Source organism: Saccopteryx leptura, chromosome 2 (genome assembly GCF_036850995.1).
Source record: "Saccopteryx leptura isolate mSacLep1 chromosome 2, mSacLep1_pri_phased_curated, whole genome shotgun sequence".
Classification (NCBI taxonomy): Eukaryota; Metazoa; Chordata; class Mammalia; order Chiroptera; family Emballonuridae; genus Saccopteryx; species Saccopteryx leptura.
Window position 1 is genome coordinate 272827717 of NC_089504.1, and position 17503 is coordinate 272845219.

General features: G+C 38.0%; 1 protein-coding gene across 3 annotated transcripts in view; it reads right to left on the reverse strand.

Moving 5' to 3' along the window:
- Positions 1-17503, reverse strand: part of SYT14 (synaptotagmin 14) — a 188821-nt gene that overhangs the window by 46868 nt on the left and 124450 nt on the right. For all 3 annotated transcript variants that reach the window (XM_066366061.1, XM_066366062.1, XM_066366060.1), the window contains one exon: positions 13145-13594. In XM_066366061.1, coding sequence (XP_066222158.1) covers positions 13145-13594 — 450 coding nt within the window. The remainder of the gene's footprint in view (positions 1-13144; positions 13595-17503) is intronic.

Consider the following 17503-nt stretch of genomic DNA (forward strand, 5'->3'; position numbering starts at 1 on the left):
AATTATGATTGGAATTGACATTTAGATACCCACTTTTGCCATTATTATTCTCACCACTAGTATCAGAAGTCCTAGCCACAGCAATCAGGCAAGTAAAACAAAAGACATCCAAATCAGAAATGAAAAAGTAAACCTCTCACTATTTGAAGATGACATACTACACTGCTCACAAAAATTAGGGGATGTTTTATCGCTTCATACTCATTTTGAAATATCCCCTAATCTTTGTGAGCAGTATATATAGAGAAAGCCTTAAAGAGTTCATTAAAAAAAAATAGATTTAACAGAAGAATTCAGTAAAGTAGGAGAAAAAAATTAATATAAAGAAATCTGCCACATTCCTATACAATAATAACGAACAATTAGAAGAAATTAAGAAAATAATCTCAGGGCAGCAAGATGGTGATGGAGTAGGCGGACGTATGAACTTCCACCTCCCAGAACCAAAGTGGATTACAACTTAATTTTAAGAGCCATCATCTGGAAAAACCAACTTTGGACTAAACTAAGAGGACTCTTTAACCAAGGAACACTGAAGAAGCCACACTGAGACTGGTAGGAAAAGTGGAAATGCGGAGAGAGCTGCCCAGCTCCCCGGTGCGAAGGGCAGCCCAGAGGGACTCGGATGGCGGAAAGTGAGTTTACTGGAAAGGGGAGGGTCCTAGGCCCCAGGATCAAAGCCCCAGCTCGCAGTTCTAGAGACTAGAAGAGGCGTATGGACAGTATTTAGCTGCAAAACAAGCCAGGATACTGATTATGAGAAAGAGACAGATTTCTCAGAACCAGGATTCTTTTTAAAGGGACTGTGCAGAAAACCTCTTTCACAATCACTCACCCGAGACTCTGGGGGAGGGGGAGAGATGAGAGGATCGGAGTAGCAGGAAGAGAGAGTAATCTAGGAGGCACAGGGAGAAACACTTTGAGAGACAGCCACCCTACCCCTGGGTTGAGTCACTCCCCAAATCTAAAGTGAGTATTTCCCCTGGAATCAGCAATACCTGCAAAGGGAAACAGGACACCAGCCAAACAAGCTCTCCCACGGCACTCAGAGCAGAGTCGCTTAGGAGGGAGCCTTCAGGAATACAGTAGTGAGTGCTAGGGTCTGAGCTGCAGCACCCCAACCCACACTACTGAGGGCTCGCCAGAGGGTGGCAGTAGGTGGGACATGGAAGTACGGTCCCATTGGTGGGGGTGAAAGCTGGGCCAGCCACAACTGAGGCCCAGCATGAGCTCAGTCTGCCCAGCAGGGGTGGAAGGGGCCCATGAAAATGGTCTGACTCGGCTGTGGGCAAGGTGAGCAAGAGCGGTCCCGCCTGCAATCCCGCCCGGACAAAAGCTGAGGAACAAGCAGAGAGCCGCGACTGAGCAGGGGTGCGTGCAACCCTACCCAGGAGCCAAGGGTGTGCAGCCCAGCGCCCAAATGCAGCCCCGCCTGCAGGGGCAGGGCGAAAGCCGGAATGAGCAGAGACCTGTGGCTGAACAAGGGTGTGCAGCCCCACCCCTGGAGCTGGGTCTTGCAGCAGTCAGGAGCACGGCCCCACCTGTTGCAGTGCAGTGAAAGCTGGGAATGGGTAGAGACCCGTGGCTGAGCATAGGTGCGCAGCTCCGCCTGCAGTGTCAAGGCTTGCAGCCCCAGCGTGGCATGCAGCCTCACCCAAGGGGGCAGGGTGAAGGCTGAGGCCAGACAGGGTTTGTAGCCCTGGCACCGGAACACAGCCCCTGCCAGTGGAGGAGAGGCGGAAACCACAGTGACTGCCACAGCGGACTGGCACCAGCAATGCTCTTACCCAAACGCTGGAGGCAGTAGCAGAGGGGGTGACAGGCCTGTAGACAAGACCACATCACCTAGGGAACACAGAAGCCACACCCATTGGACTCCTGTGGCTACACTCTTCTTATACACAGACAGAATGTGAAGGCAGAGAAATGTAACCCAAATGAATCAAGAGAAATCCCCAGAAAAGGACTTGAATGAGTCAGATATAAACAAGTTACCTGATGCAGAGTTTAAAATAATGATTGTTAGGATGCTCAAAGATCTTAAAACAGCAATAGATGGACATAACAAGCACCTAAATAAAGAGATAGCAAATACAATAAAGTACATTAAAATAATAAAAAAGAATCAGTCAGAAATGATAAATACAATATCAGAAATGAAGATCACAATGAAAGGAATTAAAAGCAGGATGGATGAAGCTGAGGATTGAATCAGTGAGTTAGAGGACAAGATAAATGAAGGCATGGAAGCAGAGCAGCAAAAAGAAAAGAGACTCAAAACGTCTGAGGAAACTCTAAGAGAGCTCTGTGACAACATAAAGAGAAATAACATCCACATCTTAGGGGTTCCTGAAGATAAAGAGAAAGAACAAGGGATAGAGACTGTTTAAGTATATCATAGCTGAAAACTTCCCTAAATAGATGCAGGAAAAAAATCATAAAAGTTCAAGAAGCACCGAGAATTCTATTAAAGAGAAATCCAAAGAAAGCTACACCAAGACAAATCATAATTAAAATACCAAAGCTAAGAGAAAAAGAGAAAATATTAAAAGCTGCTGAAGAAAAAAAGGCTATCACCTACAAAGGAGCCCCCATAAGGATGACATCCAACTTCTCAACAGAAACACCTGAGGCCAGAAGGGAATGGCAAGAAATATTCAAAGTAATGCAGAACAAGAGCCTATAAACAAGACTACTTTTTCCAGCAAGGCTATTGTTTAAAATCGAAGGAAAAGTAAAAAGCTCTCCAGACAAAAAAAAAAAAAAAAAAAAAAAAAAACCTCAAGGAATTCATTACAATCAAACCAATGCTGCAAGAAATGTTAAGGGGCCTGTTGTAATCAGAACAAAGGGGGAAAAGAATATAGTAAAAAAGGAAGTAGCTTTAAAGAATAAAATGGCAATAAACAACTACATATCAATAATAACCTTAAATGTAAATGAATTAAATGATCCAATCAAAAGACATAGGGTAGCTGCATGGATAAGAAAACAGGACCCATACATATGTTGTCTACAAGAGACACACCTCAAAACAAAAGATGCACATAGACTAAAGGTAAAAGGATGGAAAAAAAATATTTCATGCAAATGGAAATGAAAAAATGTTGGAATAGCAATACTTATGTCAGACAAAATGGACTTTAAAACAAAGACTACAGTAAGAGATAAAGAAGGTCACTACATAATGATACAGGGAGCAATCCAACAGGAAGATATAACCATTAAAAATATCTACGCACCTAATATAGGAGCACCTAAATACATAAAGCAGACTTTCATGGATATAAAGGGTGAGATCCACAGCAATACTATAATAGTAGGGGATTTCAATACCCCATTAACATCACTAGATAGATCTTCAAGAAAGAAAATTAACAAAGAAACATCAGACTTAAAGGACGCACTAGATCAACTGGATTTAATAGATATCTTCAGAATCTTTCACCTTAAAGCAGCAGAATATACATTCTTTTCAAGTGCTCATGGTATATTTTTTAGGATAGACCACATGTTAGGGCACAAAAAAGGTCTCAACAAATTTAAGAAGACTGAAATCATATCAAGCATTTTCCCTGATCCCAATGGCATGAAACTAGAAATCAACCACAACAGAAAAACTAAAAAATACTCAAACACATGGAAACTAAATAGCATGATATTAAATAATGAATGGGTTAACAATGAGATCAAAGAAGAAATTTTAAAATTCCTAGAAACAAATGATAACAAGCAACAACAACTCAAAATTTATGGGACACAGCAAAAGCAGTACTGAGAGGAAAGTTCATAAGGTATGCACTACAGGCATACCTTAAAAACTAGAAAAAGCTCAAATAAACAACTTGACCTGCATCTAAAAGAACTAGAAAAAGAACAGCAAGTAAAGCCCAGAGGTAGTAGAAGGAAGGAAATAATAAAGATCAGAGTGGAAACAAATGACATAGAGGCTAAAGAAATGATACAGAAGATCAATGAAACCCAAGAGCTGGTTCTTTGAAAGGGTAAACAAGATCAATGAACCTTTAACCAGACTCATCAAGAAAAAAAGAGAGAGGACTCAAATAAATAAAATTAGAAATGAGAGTAGAGAAATAACAACTGACAACAGAAATACAAAATATTGTAAGAAAATACTACGAAGAACTGTATGCCAAAAAATTAAACAACGTAGGTGAAATGGACAAATTCCTTGAAACATATAATCTTTCAAAAATCTGGAAGAATTAGAAAACCTAAACAGACCAATTACAACAAATGAGATTGAAACTGTTATCAAAAAACTCCCAACAAACAAAAGCCCTGGAGCAGATGGCTTCACTGGTAAATTCTACCAAAGATTCAAAGAAGAACTAACTCCTATCCTTCTCAAGCTATTTCAAAAAATTCAAGAGGAAGGAAGACTTCCAAGCTCCTTTTATGAGGCAAGTACAATTCTGATTCCAAAACCAGGCAAAGATAACACAAAGAAAGAAAATTATAGGCCAATTTCTCTGATGAATTTAGATGCTAAAATCCTCAATAAAAGATTAGCAAACCGGATCCAGCAATACATGAAAAAAATCATACACCATGATCAAGTGGGATTTATTCTGGGGAGGCAAGGATGGTACAATATTTGTAAATCAATCAATGTGATTCATCAAATAAACGGAGAAAAACCACATGATAATTTCAATAGATGCAGAAAAAGCTTTTGATAAAATCCAGCACCCATTTATGATCAAAACTCTCAGCAAAGTGGGAATACAGGGAACATACTTCAACATGATAAATGCCATCTATGAAAGACCCACAGCCAACATCATAATTGATGGGCAAAAATTAAAAGCAATCCCCCTAAGGTCAGTAACAATACAGGGTTGCCTCCTTTCACCACTCTTAATTCAACATAGTACTGGAAGTCCTAGCTACAGCAATCAGACAAGAAGAAATAAAAGGCATCCAAACTGGAAAAGAAGTAAAACTATCATTATTTGCTGATATGATATTGTATATAGAAAACCCTGAAAGTCTCAGTCAAAAAACTACTGGACCTGATAAATGAATTCAGCAAGGTGGCAGGGTATAAAATTAATACCCAGAAATCAGAGACACTTTTATACATCAACTATGAACTATCAGAAAGAGAAATTAAGGAAACAATTCCCTTCACTATTACAACAACAAAAAAATTAATGTACCTAGGAGTAAATTTAACCAAGAAGGTAAAGACTTGTACTAGCAAAATTACAAAACATTGATAAAAGAATCAAGGAAGATACAAACAAGTGGAAGCATATACCGTGTTCATGGTTAGGAAGAATAAACATCATCAAATGTCTATATTAACCAAAGCAATTTATAAATTCAATGCAATACCAATTAAAATACCAATGACATACTTCAAAGATATAGAACACATATTCCAAAAATTTATATGGAACCAAAAAAGAACACAAATAGCCTCAGCAATCTTGAAAAAGAAGAATAAAGTGGAAGGTATCACACTTCTTGATATCAAGTTATTCTACAAGGCCATTGTACTCAAAGCAGCTTGGTACTGGCATAAGAACAGGCATATAGATCAATGGAACAGAACAGAGAACCCAGAAATAAACTCACACCTTTATGGACAATTGATATTTGATAAAGGAGGTAAGAGCATACAATGGAGTAAAGACAGTCTCTTAAACAAATGGTGTTGGGAAAATTGGACATCTACCTGCAAAGAAATGAAACTAGACCGCCAACTTACACCAGTCACAAAAATAAACTCAACATGGATAAAAGACTTAAATGTAAGTTGTGAAACCATAAGCATCTTAGAAGAAAACATAGGCAGCAAGGTCTCCGACATCTCTCACAGCAATATATTTGCTGATGTATCTCCACGGGCAGGTGAATTAAAAGACAAGATTAACGAATAGGACTATATAAAACTAAAAAGCTTTTGTACAGCTAAAGACAATATGAACAGAATAAAAAGACAAACCACACAATGGGAGAACATAGTCAACAATACATCTGATAAAGGGTTAATAACCAAAATTTATAAAGAACTTGTAAAACTCAATACCAGGAAGACAATCCAATCAAATGGGCAAAAGAAATGAATAGACACTTCTCCAAAGAGGACATACAGATGGCCAACAGACAGATGAAAAAATGTTCAACATCACTAATCATTAGAGAAATGCAAATTAAAACCACAATGAGATACCATCTCACACCAGTCAGAATGGCGCTCATTAACAAAACAATACAAGATAGGTGCTGGTGAGGATGTGGAGAAAGGGGAATCCTCCTGCACTGCTGGTGGGAATGCAGACTGGTGCAGCCACTGTGGAAAACGGTATGGATGGACCTGGAAACTATTATGTTAAGTGAAATAAGCCAGGCAGAGAAAGAAAAATATATGACCTAACTCATTTGAGGAATCCAAGGAAAAATGTGAACTGAGGAGTAGAATTATTATTTTTTTTAAATTTTATTTATTCATTTTAGAGAGGAGAAAGGGAGAGAGAGAGAGACAGAGAGGGAGAGAGAGAAGGTGGGGAGGAGCTGGAAGCATCAACTCCCATATGTGCCTTGACCAGGCAAGCCCAGGGTTTCGAACCGGCGACCTCAGCATTTCCAGGTCGACGCTTTACCCACTGCGCCACCACAGGTCAGACAGAGGAATAGAATTAAACCTGAAGGGAAGGGGAGAGGGAGCTTTTGGGAGGGGAGCAAGGGATATGTTGAGGGGAATATGAGGGAGGGGGGATGCAATTGGGGCAACACTAGAATCTATGTAAACACAATAAATTAAATAAAAATTAAAAAAAAGAAAATAATCTCATTTACAAACTGCACCAAAAAGAATAAAATACTAGCCCTGGCCAGTTGGCTCAGTGGTAGAGTGTCGGCCCAGAATGTGGAAGTCCTGGGTTTGATTCCTGAATCAGGGCACACAGGAGAAGCGTCCATCTGCTTCTCCACCTCTCCCCGTCTTACTTATTTCTCTCTTTCTCTCTCTCTCTCACTCTCTCTTTCCCTCCTGCAGCCATGGCTAGACTGGAGTAAGTTGGCCCAGGTGCTGAGGATGGCTCCATGGCCTCCGCCTCAGGTGCTATGAGCTCGGTTGCTGAGTAATGGAGCAATGCCCCAGATGGGCAGATCATCAGCCCCAGATAGGGGTTACCAGATGGACCCCAGTCAGGGAGTTCGTGGGAGTCTGTCTCTGCCTCACCTCCTCTCACTGAATAAAAAAAGAGGGGAAAAAATAAAATACTTAGTAGTAAATTTGATTAAGGAAGTGAAATACCCAGACCCTGAAAAGTGTGACACTGAAGAAAGAAACTGAAGAGGAAACAATTAAATGGGAAGATATACCGTACTTATGAATCATTAAATATTAATATGAAAATAAACATACTACTGGACACAATCTACAGATTCAATGCAATCCTCATCAAAATACCAATGGCATTTTGTTATAATGTAAATAAAGAATACATCTTTTACTTTAATATTTATTCTGTTATTCCTTTAACTAACACAAACTTCCACTATGCTCCCCCTTTTCAGGATCTTTTCACAGTGCTTTTTGACACTTCTGACCTATGATAAACCCCTCCAGATCTTTAGTTTCTTCCCTAAACCCCCAATAACTTGAGTTAACTGAAACCCATTCTTGCCATCTTTTGCAGACTTTCATCCTAGTTACTCCATCATACGTGAGAGGATTCAGGTTCAGGAACCAAAGTTCTCTGCTGCTTTTTTAAACATCACTCCTCTAGAATTATGGAACAGAGTAACCAATTTCCTTTAGGGCTTATGTCATCATGTCCACATAAACATTCTGTCATGGATATTTCATCTTCATTCTCTGAACATTTCTTCTTCAATTCCTTAAGACCAATGACCCTTGATTCAACCTTCTTTTACATTTCAATTTCTGCCACCATCTTTTGTGACTTCAATATCCATGTTTATAGGCCATCAAGAACCTGGCCTCTCTTGACCACCTTATCCATCTACAATAATCTAACCTTTTATTTCATCTCTGATCTCCATTTCCACCATAACACTCTGGACCCCTGTCATCACATCACATTAAGTGAAAACATTGTTTCTAACAGTCCCCTAACTTTCCATATTTCTTCTTCATATCTACTCCTCTCATATCTATTCCTTGATATCCTCGGGACTTTCAGCCCACTAACCTTCCTACTTCCCCCTGCCTATCAGTCCCTTTCTGGCTTTACTTCTCTCGTTATGCCACTTAGATTTCCTGGTCCACAATTTTTTTTTTTGTAATAATTGTTCAGGTAAATAAAAAATATTCGTTTGGGCCCTGGCCAGTTGGCTCAGTGGTAGAGCGTCGGCCTGGCATGCAGGAGTCCCGGGTTCAATTCCCGGTCAGGGCACACAGGAGAAGCGCCCATCTGCTTCTCCACCCCTCCCCCCTCCCTCCTCTCTGTCTCTCTCTTCCCCTCCCACAGCCAAGGCTCCATTGGAGCAAAGTTGGCCCGGGCGCTGAGGATGGCTCTGTGGCCTCTGCCTCAGGCACTAGAATGGCTCTGGTTGCAACAGAGTGAGACCCCAGATGAGCAGAGCATCGCCCCCTGGTGGGCGTGCCAGGTGGATCCCGGTCGGGCACATGCGGGAGTCTGTCTGACTGCCTCCCCGTTTCTTTTTTTTTTTTTTTTAATTTTATTTATTCATTTTTAGAGAGGATAGAGAGAGGGAGAGAGAGAAACAGAGAGAGAGAAGGGGGGAGGAGCTGGAAGCATCAACTCCCATATGTGCCTTGACCAGGCAAGCCCAGGGTTTCGAACCGGCGACCTCAGCATTTCCAGGTCGACGCTTTATCCACTGCGCCACCACAGGTCAGGCCCTCCCCGTTTCCAACTTCAGAAAAATAAAAAAAAATAAAAAAATCGTTTGCTCACATTTTACTGTTGCTTTACAAGTTTTATTTATTTTTCTATGGCTTTCCCACAAATAAGATAGAGTGAAACTAATCAGCTAATAGTTGACAAATGGTTTGGTATGGCTTCCTCATACGAGTTAACCAGCACTGGTCATCTCACCAAATCTTAAAAAATATCTTATTATTTCCACATAATCTAATCACCCCATTTTGGATTTGAAAAGGCAAGAATAATGAAGTTCTGTTTCCTAAAAACAATGGCATATACACGTGGCCCAAGTCCTCACCTCTTTTTTTTTTATTTTTTTACAGGGACAGAGAGAGAGTCAGATAGAGGGATAGAGAGGGACAGACAGACAGGAACGGAGAGAGATGAGAAGCATCAATCATCAGTTTTTCGTTGCGACACCGTAGTTGTTTATTGATTGCTTTCTCATATGTGCCATGACCGTGGGCCTTCAGCAGACCGAGTAACCCCTTGCTCGAGCCAGTGACCTTGGGTCCATGCTAGTGAGCTTTCTGCTCAAGCCAGATGAGCCCGTGCTCAAGCTGGCAACCCCGGGGTCTCGAACCTGGGTCCTTCCGCATCCCAGTCTGACGCTCTATCTACTGCACCACCGCCTGGTCAGGCATCCTCACCTCTTTAATTTCAGAGGTTTTTGAGGGGAAAAGGTCTGGGGAATAGAAATTTTGGTGTCAAAGACTGGATGCCCATTTACATATGTGAAAACAGACATAGTAAATGTGTCCTTCTCCCCCCTTCACCCACTGCTGGTCCACAATTTAAATAAATCTCTTAAAAACATTTTTGCTTCTCTCTGTTCATCCCAGACACATCAAATGAAATCTATTTTAAATTAGCTCTCCTATATCTTATACTCCATCTTTTCATTATATTACTTGCTTAGTATTTAAGCATGTCCAAGTCTCTCCTAACCTCAAAAACATCTTTCCAGAACCCTCGTTGTCCAAATACCATCCTCTCTTCCTATTTTCATAGCCAAACTTGGTAGAAAAGTTTTCTGTATGACTGTCAGTCTAGTTTGCATTCTGGCCCCTGCACCCATCAAAACTAGTCCTTAGAAGGTAAACCATTACCTCTATATCCTAAATGCAATGGACAGTATTCAGTGCTGGCAGCATCTGACAAAGTTGATTTTACCTTCCTTCATAACTTCAATCTTGGTTTCTGTGATATGTTACTATCTCTTTCTTCCTTCCCTACCCTTCCCTTTCTCCAATCTTTAAAACTAGGGATTCTTGAGGATCTTCTCTTCTCACTCTTAAGATAGTCCCAGCCACTTCCATGTCTACTTCCCACAACTTCCATGTATTTACACAGAAATATAGACATCTAGGCATGTAGTAAGAGCCCTCTTTCCTTAGACCTTAAGAAAATTTCAGTTCTCCTTTAGGCCTTGTCTTTCCTCTCATCCATTTGCTTACTCAAAAAAATCTAGCTAGGAACTCATCTGTTTATTCATCTTCACCATAAAATGACCAGGGTCCAATTCCCTGACCATTCCCAATTCTATTTTTTCTTTAAACTGACAAATGATTATAAAAACTCCAAACAATACATAAATAAAGATACTAGTACAACACTACGTACAAAACTATGACCCATAAATTAGGTAAGTATCTTGAAGACATCATTCTATGAATATGTACAAACAGAAAGAGGAATACAAATATTTTATAAGAAGTTGGACTAAACTGTAGTTCTTTATTTAAAAATCCATTCTACTTTATATAGACTTAATAGAAGAAAATAAAATAAAATTGAATTTTATATAAATATTTCTCCCTCATAGAGAGATTATTTTCTAAATAATGTTTCTCTAAGTTAATACATCTATGCTGAGGAAGCAGCCAAGAAGAAAAAGAATACCTGAAGATTTGACTTCTGTATGTTTCTAATACAAAGGCACATGCTAGAGACTTCATGAATTGGTAAAGAACATCCCACGAAGACGAAAGCAGACTTACAGAGTGTTACCTGAGCATTCACCTCAACCAAAGAAATGACTTGCACATCTGATATTCAATTTCAATTCCTAGTTGTCTAGACAAGGCGCAGCAAACTTTTTCTGTGAAGAGCTAGATAGTAATATTTTAGGCCCTGTGGACTGGATTAGTTGTCTACTGATGTGTAATAGGTTACCTTAAAATTCATAGATTTAAAAATATCCATTTATTATCTTGGTGTTTCTGTAGGTCAGAAGTCTGGGTGAGTTCAACTGGATTCTCTGTTAAGAATCTCATAAGGTCATGATCAAGGTATTGGCTCAGTTGGACTCTTATCTGGAGGCTCTCGGGGAAGAATCTCCTCCTAAGTTCATGGTGTTAGCCAAATTTAGTTCCTCGCAGTTGTAGGACTGAGGTCCCTACACTCTTGCTGGCAGTTGGCCAGAGCTCTTAGTGGCCTCCCTATCAGCTCTTAGAGGCTGCTCTTAATCCTTCTACCATAACCCGCTCCATCTCAAAAACAGAGAACTTCATGTTAAATCCCATTCATGCTTTAAATCTCTTTCTTCTGCTACCAGAGAAAACTCTTTGCTTTTAAAGGGTTCGTGCAATTGGGTTAGGCCCACCCAGACAATACATTATCTTAATGTCAACTGATGAGTAATCTTAATTATATCTTCAAAATCCCTTTTCCATGTAACATAACATAATCACAAGGGTAATGCCAAGGACTAAAGGTCCTGGGGACCATTTTAAAATTCTGCCTACCACACCCTGCCCTCTGCCCCCATGATTCACATACATCCCACATGTAAAATATATTCACCCAGACCAAGGTTCCTAAAAGTCCCATCCTATTACATTATCAATTCAAAGTAAAAAGTCCCAACACTTGAATCTAAATCTCATCATCTCAAAGTCCAAAATCTTATCCAAATCATCTACTTTTATCTAAATCATGGCTCTTGATGTAATCCATTAAGTATAACTCCTGGGCAAAATTCTTCCTACTTATGGGACCTATGGAACTAGAGAGACAAATTATCAGTCCCAAACACTTTCAACATTTAATAATTTAAGAACCAAAAGATGACAATAAATACAGTATTTCTCTATGGGTTTAAAGGATAGCAGGAAAATTGGTAACTAGTTATAATTTTAAATTTCATAATTGACAATTTCAGGAATTGCCTTTAAAAAAAATAAAAGCAGCTTATCAGAGAAGAGAAAAAGTGAAGGTCAACTGAATATTCTACCATTCTTAATATGATTTTTAAACTTTCTCATTATTTGGTCTGAGTGACCAGTAGCTAAAATGGCATGGTTCTATTGGGAATGACAGTCTGTAAGATCAAAAGCTTCATGGTACAAAGTCAGTGAGACTCTAATCTTGGACTTATACTAACACATTTAAAAGCTTAAGAACAACCCTAAAATAGAATTCCATTACTTTAAAATACAAATCTGTGTATATTATAAAAAATATTTTTAGTCTTTATAACAGAGATGAGTAAATATAACCCATAATTTACATTTATAGCATAGCACAGAATTTCTCATAATCTAAGTTACTATGTAGCATAATGCATCTCCCTGGTTTAAATAAACACTGCATGCAGCTTTCTGGTGATCTGCAATGCCTCGTAGGAATTAGTTAAAAATATGGAGAGAGACTTGTGTGTGATCAGAACCTGGAGGAAAAAAATAGAAAAGAACAGCACATAGTACTAAATTTAAGTATTCTCCCAGAAATACTACAAAATCTTTGTTTAAAAGGGTAGAAAGTATAATGAGGCTATTGTTTTTGAACCTTTAAAAATTGTTTTATAGCAGTTCTGGAAAGATAATCAGTTATGACCTAGGCAGCAGTACATATTCTATATGAGCAAATAATATCAAAGAAGAGATGATGTAGCTAGATAGTTCTTAATGCATCACCTAGTTTAACCTGCAAATAAAACAATATATTCTATAAGGAGTTCAGAAGATGTCATAATCACATCTAATAAATATTTAACAAAGGAAAAAATGTTTGAGACACTGGGCTAGACTCAATGAAGTCTAAAATACATAAAATAAATCAAATATAATCTTCGAGGGCAATTTTTATAAATGAGAAAAATTATACCTACCTATTCAGGACTTAGAAACTTTGTAAAGGTATGATTACTATGTAAAAAATAGAATGAAAAGGGTGTTGCATTTAACATATTAAAATTATGCATATTATATACCATGAACTTATACTATACTTGGGCTATTTGATCAGATACTCACAGAATGATTGTAAGAAGGTTCCAATATCACAGGTAATGACATTTTCCCCTGAAGATTCAATTTTGTTAAATAAAAAATCTTTTCCCCCACAATCTTTTCTTTTTTCATGCGATGTACACCATACAGTCTAAATCGAACTGCATAATTTCCAATCATCTCAGATTCAACATGGTTAAATTTGAATGTTTCTGTGAAGACAGGGCATGGTCCTCTCTGGATGCTGGTTTTTGCTCTCTGTTTCTTTATAGGTAGAAGAACAAGGTGTACTTGCCATGAGTTGCCACCTGTCCTGTTATATGTGGGGATATCTGTGACAGCTGTCACTGTTACCAGAAGCTTCTGTTCTTGTGAGTCATAGTCAAAAGTCACATCCAGGGTGCCATATTTAGCTTCTGGCTCAGGATCAAAAGGTTTACGAAGCTGCGAAGATGATCCTTGAGCTGACATATCCTAATAAAAGCAAATTTAAATGTTTCAGTTTTAATTCTATTATTTAATATGGCATGTAAATAAATACCTGATCTTTTTTTAGGAGGATGATGTAAGAACTGTCACTGATTTGCTACCACAAAAAAAGTAATAATAATTTAACAGTCTACTACAATCAGAAGCTACTCTACAGGGCCATAATAGTATAAGTGGTAAGTTAAACTCAAAAACTTATCAGAAAGTGACAGAATTAAATCTCCACCATCACAATTTTGAGAAAGTTGGGATATGTTTTTATAATGAGAACTGAGAATGTATACTTCAATATGCATCTCTGTTCTAATTGTAGGAAATTACTAAATTTTACTTTCAACATTATACACAATGCAAGTTGATGGTTCAGCATTAAGCTGCAGAGAAAGAACATAAATAAATAAATTAAATTAATGCTTAATGCTTTTGAAAAAACTGGTCACATTTTCAGAGTTTGTTCTACAATGATGCCATCTGTAATAGCATGTAAACACATTTAGTCTCGAAAATCAATGAAAATGTGAAATATGGAGGTATAATACAAAGGCCTCAAAATATATATTTACAGCCAAATACTTATTTCCCATACAGACACTATTTAATTTTAAATCAGAATGTAAAACTATGTATTATTTCAATACTAATTACTGTTGAAAATGGCAGAATAATGCACATTTCAAAAGTTCAAGAAAGACCAAATCTGTTCATTTTAATTATGCAATTAAAAGAAATTGTACCCATTTTACCTGGACTTGTCTCAAATTCCTGCCAGTGTAACTATGTGGAATGTAAACAGTTTCAGTTGGTTACTGACGGTGCCCACCCAAAACTCTGACCTTTCAACTATACCACTGCTCCCTTCAAGTTTTTTTAACAAATTTGTTTTTCATTTTAAAATGTGGACTAATATTATAATTTTCTAAATTTTTGTGGACATTTATTTAATGTCTACTAATAAATAGTCACTACTATTTACTTCCAGTTTTCTCTTTTTTGCACTTATCAAAAGAACTACCTGAGTTTTGGCCAGAGACACATACGGTCTAGCAAAAGACTGTAGTTCTACATTTTCCTTATAGCTGATATGAGCATGAGACTAAGCTTCGGCCAAGGGGTGGCAAACAGAGGTCACATGTGAAACACCCAGATCAGGTTGAGAGAAGAAATTACTTGCCCTTTCTGTTCTTTTCTTCCCACACTTCCCACAGAAGAGCAGTTACTCAGATAGGATGTGTGGGTCAGTGCAGACCATGTGGACCAGGACAACACCCAAGGGATGACAGAGTAACAAAAAAGAAACTGGACCCATGAATGATGTTGTAGAACAAAGTCACCTACTCACCCTGGACTTTCATTAGCGAAAGCCAAGTAATCTTCTGTGGCTTTTACCCATTGCATTTGGCTCATGGTTTTAACAGCTTGATACCCTAACTACTACACCCTATGTGCCAAACCCTGGTTTAGGTGGGAGAGATGCAGCAGAGGACCAAAAAGACATGTTTTTGACCTTATAAATAATTCATGTCTACCTATCAGGACCTACCTGGTAACATGTATGGAAAAAAAGATGACAAATGAACAATACTTGGGAGAGAAAACAAAGTCTCATAGAAGAATTGTTTTTTATACAATATAATTCAACCAGAGTAAATGTATTCTTACTCTGTAAAAGAAATGTACACTTTAGTGCAAAATGTTTTAATGCATGCCACTTCATAATGGTAATTAAAAATGATTAATTGCATGGCTTTGATATTTCAATTAAATATTTTCTAAAATACTGTCACGACAGCTAAGATTTTCAAGGCAATAAAATTTTTATAAGGTTCCCAATAGCTGTTTCTGAATTTTGTTTCTCCTGGTGCCTCCCTAATCTTTTTCTGGGCATTCTGACAATTCTCATGAAACTGGAAATTAAAATAGGAAGATCTTTACAGATTAAGCTATTATACTGCTCACAAAAATTAAGGGATACTCCAAAATGAATATGAAGAGATAAAAAAAGAAGCATTTGATTTTTTTATTAAACAAGAACATCAGAAAAGCAAACAACAAGTCAAAGTAAGTTGTTTGATTATGCAAATAAGATACAAAACCAAATTTTATTTCATTGGTAAAAATGCACTATACAGAAGACTGAAAGTACTAGAGTATCTGCACATTCCCTGTTCCCCTAGTTTCTGTGAGCAATGTATTTGTATTCTGCAAATAGGCAATTAGGAAATAATTCTTCCTTTCAAGGTGTCTTAAAGTTCTGTCTAGTCTTCTGCTAGCAACTGGTCATCACCAGAATTTACAGACTCCTTGCCAGGGAGCTCTTTTGAACCCTCCCTCCTTCCCCAGTTCACTAGTGTATGTGGTGAGGCTCTAGGGGAGCTATATCTGAGTTAAACCAAGAGGAAAGCAAAAATTTTGTATTTGCTTAACATCCATCAAAGGGATAATGGGAAGTAAAATAAACTTAAAAAACACAAGAGTGAATTTTGTACTAACATAGGCTATTAGCATCTAAATATTTATGTCATGTGTATTTGCTCTACTGTTTGAATACAGACAATTCTGCTACAGAAGACACGAAACCAAGCAGGATAGAGGAGAGTCATAAGAAGTGTTAACACAGCAAGTTAGCAGCTTCTAAAATACGGGCAAAACTCAGGGGCTGTGCTAAGTATAGATAATAAAGTACCGTAACTTTAGAGAGACCGACAGAATTCTGAAGATTTGTTAAATATAAAGTAACTAAGTTAATAACTTGAAAGATATGTTAAAGATAGAGTAAATAGAAAATATGAAAGAATAAATACTACCTATGAAAATGGATGGAAAGACCAAGCCATGATCATGTCACCACTGGGCTGACAGCCCTGTCACCCTGAGTTCCTGCAGTAATGCAGATAGAACCTATGCCTATTTGGTAGGCTAACTGGCAAGTGTCACTGGTGACCAGGAGTACTTGCCCCTGTATTGCTCCCATAATATAAGTTTTGTGTTTCTGCCCTTGGCACTCTTGTTCCTGTCTCACCTCTGGTCCTGTGACCACATCATAACTGAGGGACGCTGATGGGGCAGAACAGGAGAGACGGGACATGTGGGCATCACATCCACCAGTATCACAGTGTGGTCCTGCCACCTGTACCCACGAGCGTCCTGTCCTAGGTGTGTAATCCATCTCATCATGATCCTCTAACTTCTTGTTTTATACTTGAAATTTTGGCAGTGGATGAAAATTCACCTAGCAAGAACAATGACACACTACAGTTTTACAAACTGTTGTCTAGGACAAAAGTTGTAAAAACTTGCAATCTAAAACAGTAAAATTTAAAAGCAAATACTACCTTATTAAAATCTCTATATTACCTTTATAATTTTTAATATAGGAATATATTTAAAAATTCTTTTTAGAACATGTACAGACTTCAAATGTGTAACACCTCTATTTTTTGGTGTCATTTTCACATTTTGCTCCCCCCCAAAATAACTTAAAATACAACCAATCAACCACTCTGAATGCATAATGCCATGAATTCAAATTTCATTAGTAAAGCTGAGCATATCTCTTCCATATTCTATAAAATCAAAATGCAAAATATCTCATTATTTTGTAAAATAATGGGCAGCCTCTCAATAGTAAAAATATCCAAAATAAAATAATTTAATAAAAGACACACACATAAATAGAAACCTCAATATGAAAGAAGCAGGCAAATAATTCCAGAATGTTTTATATAAAATGTTACAAAATTTTTAAAAATCGATCTTGAGGTTGGAACTTGGGAGAAGATACTTTTTAGTGTTTTGTATATTGCTCTCACTTTGAGCTACCCATCTACCTTCAAGGAGAAGCTGCTGAACAGCTGGGATGCTCCTGGATACACAGCTGGGACACAGCTGGATAAG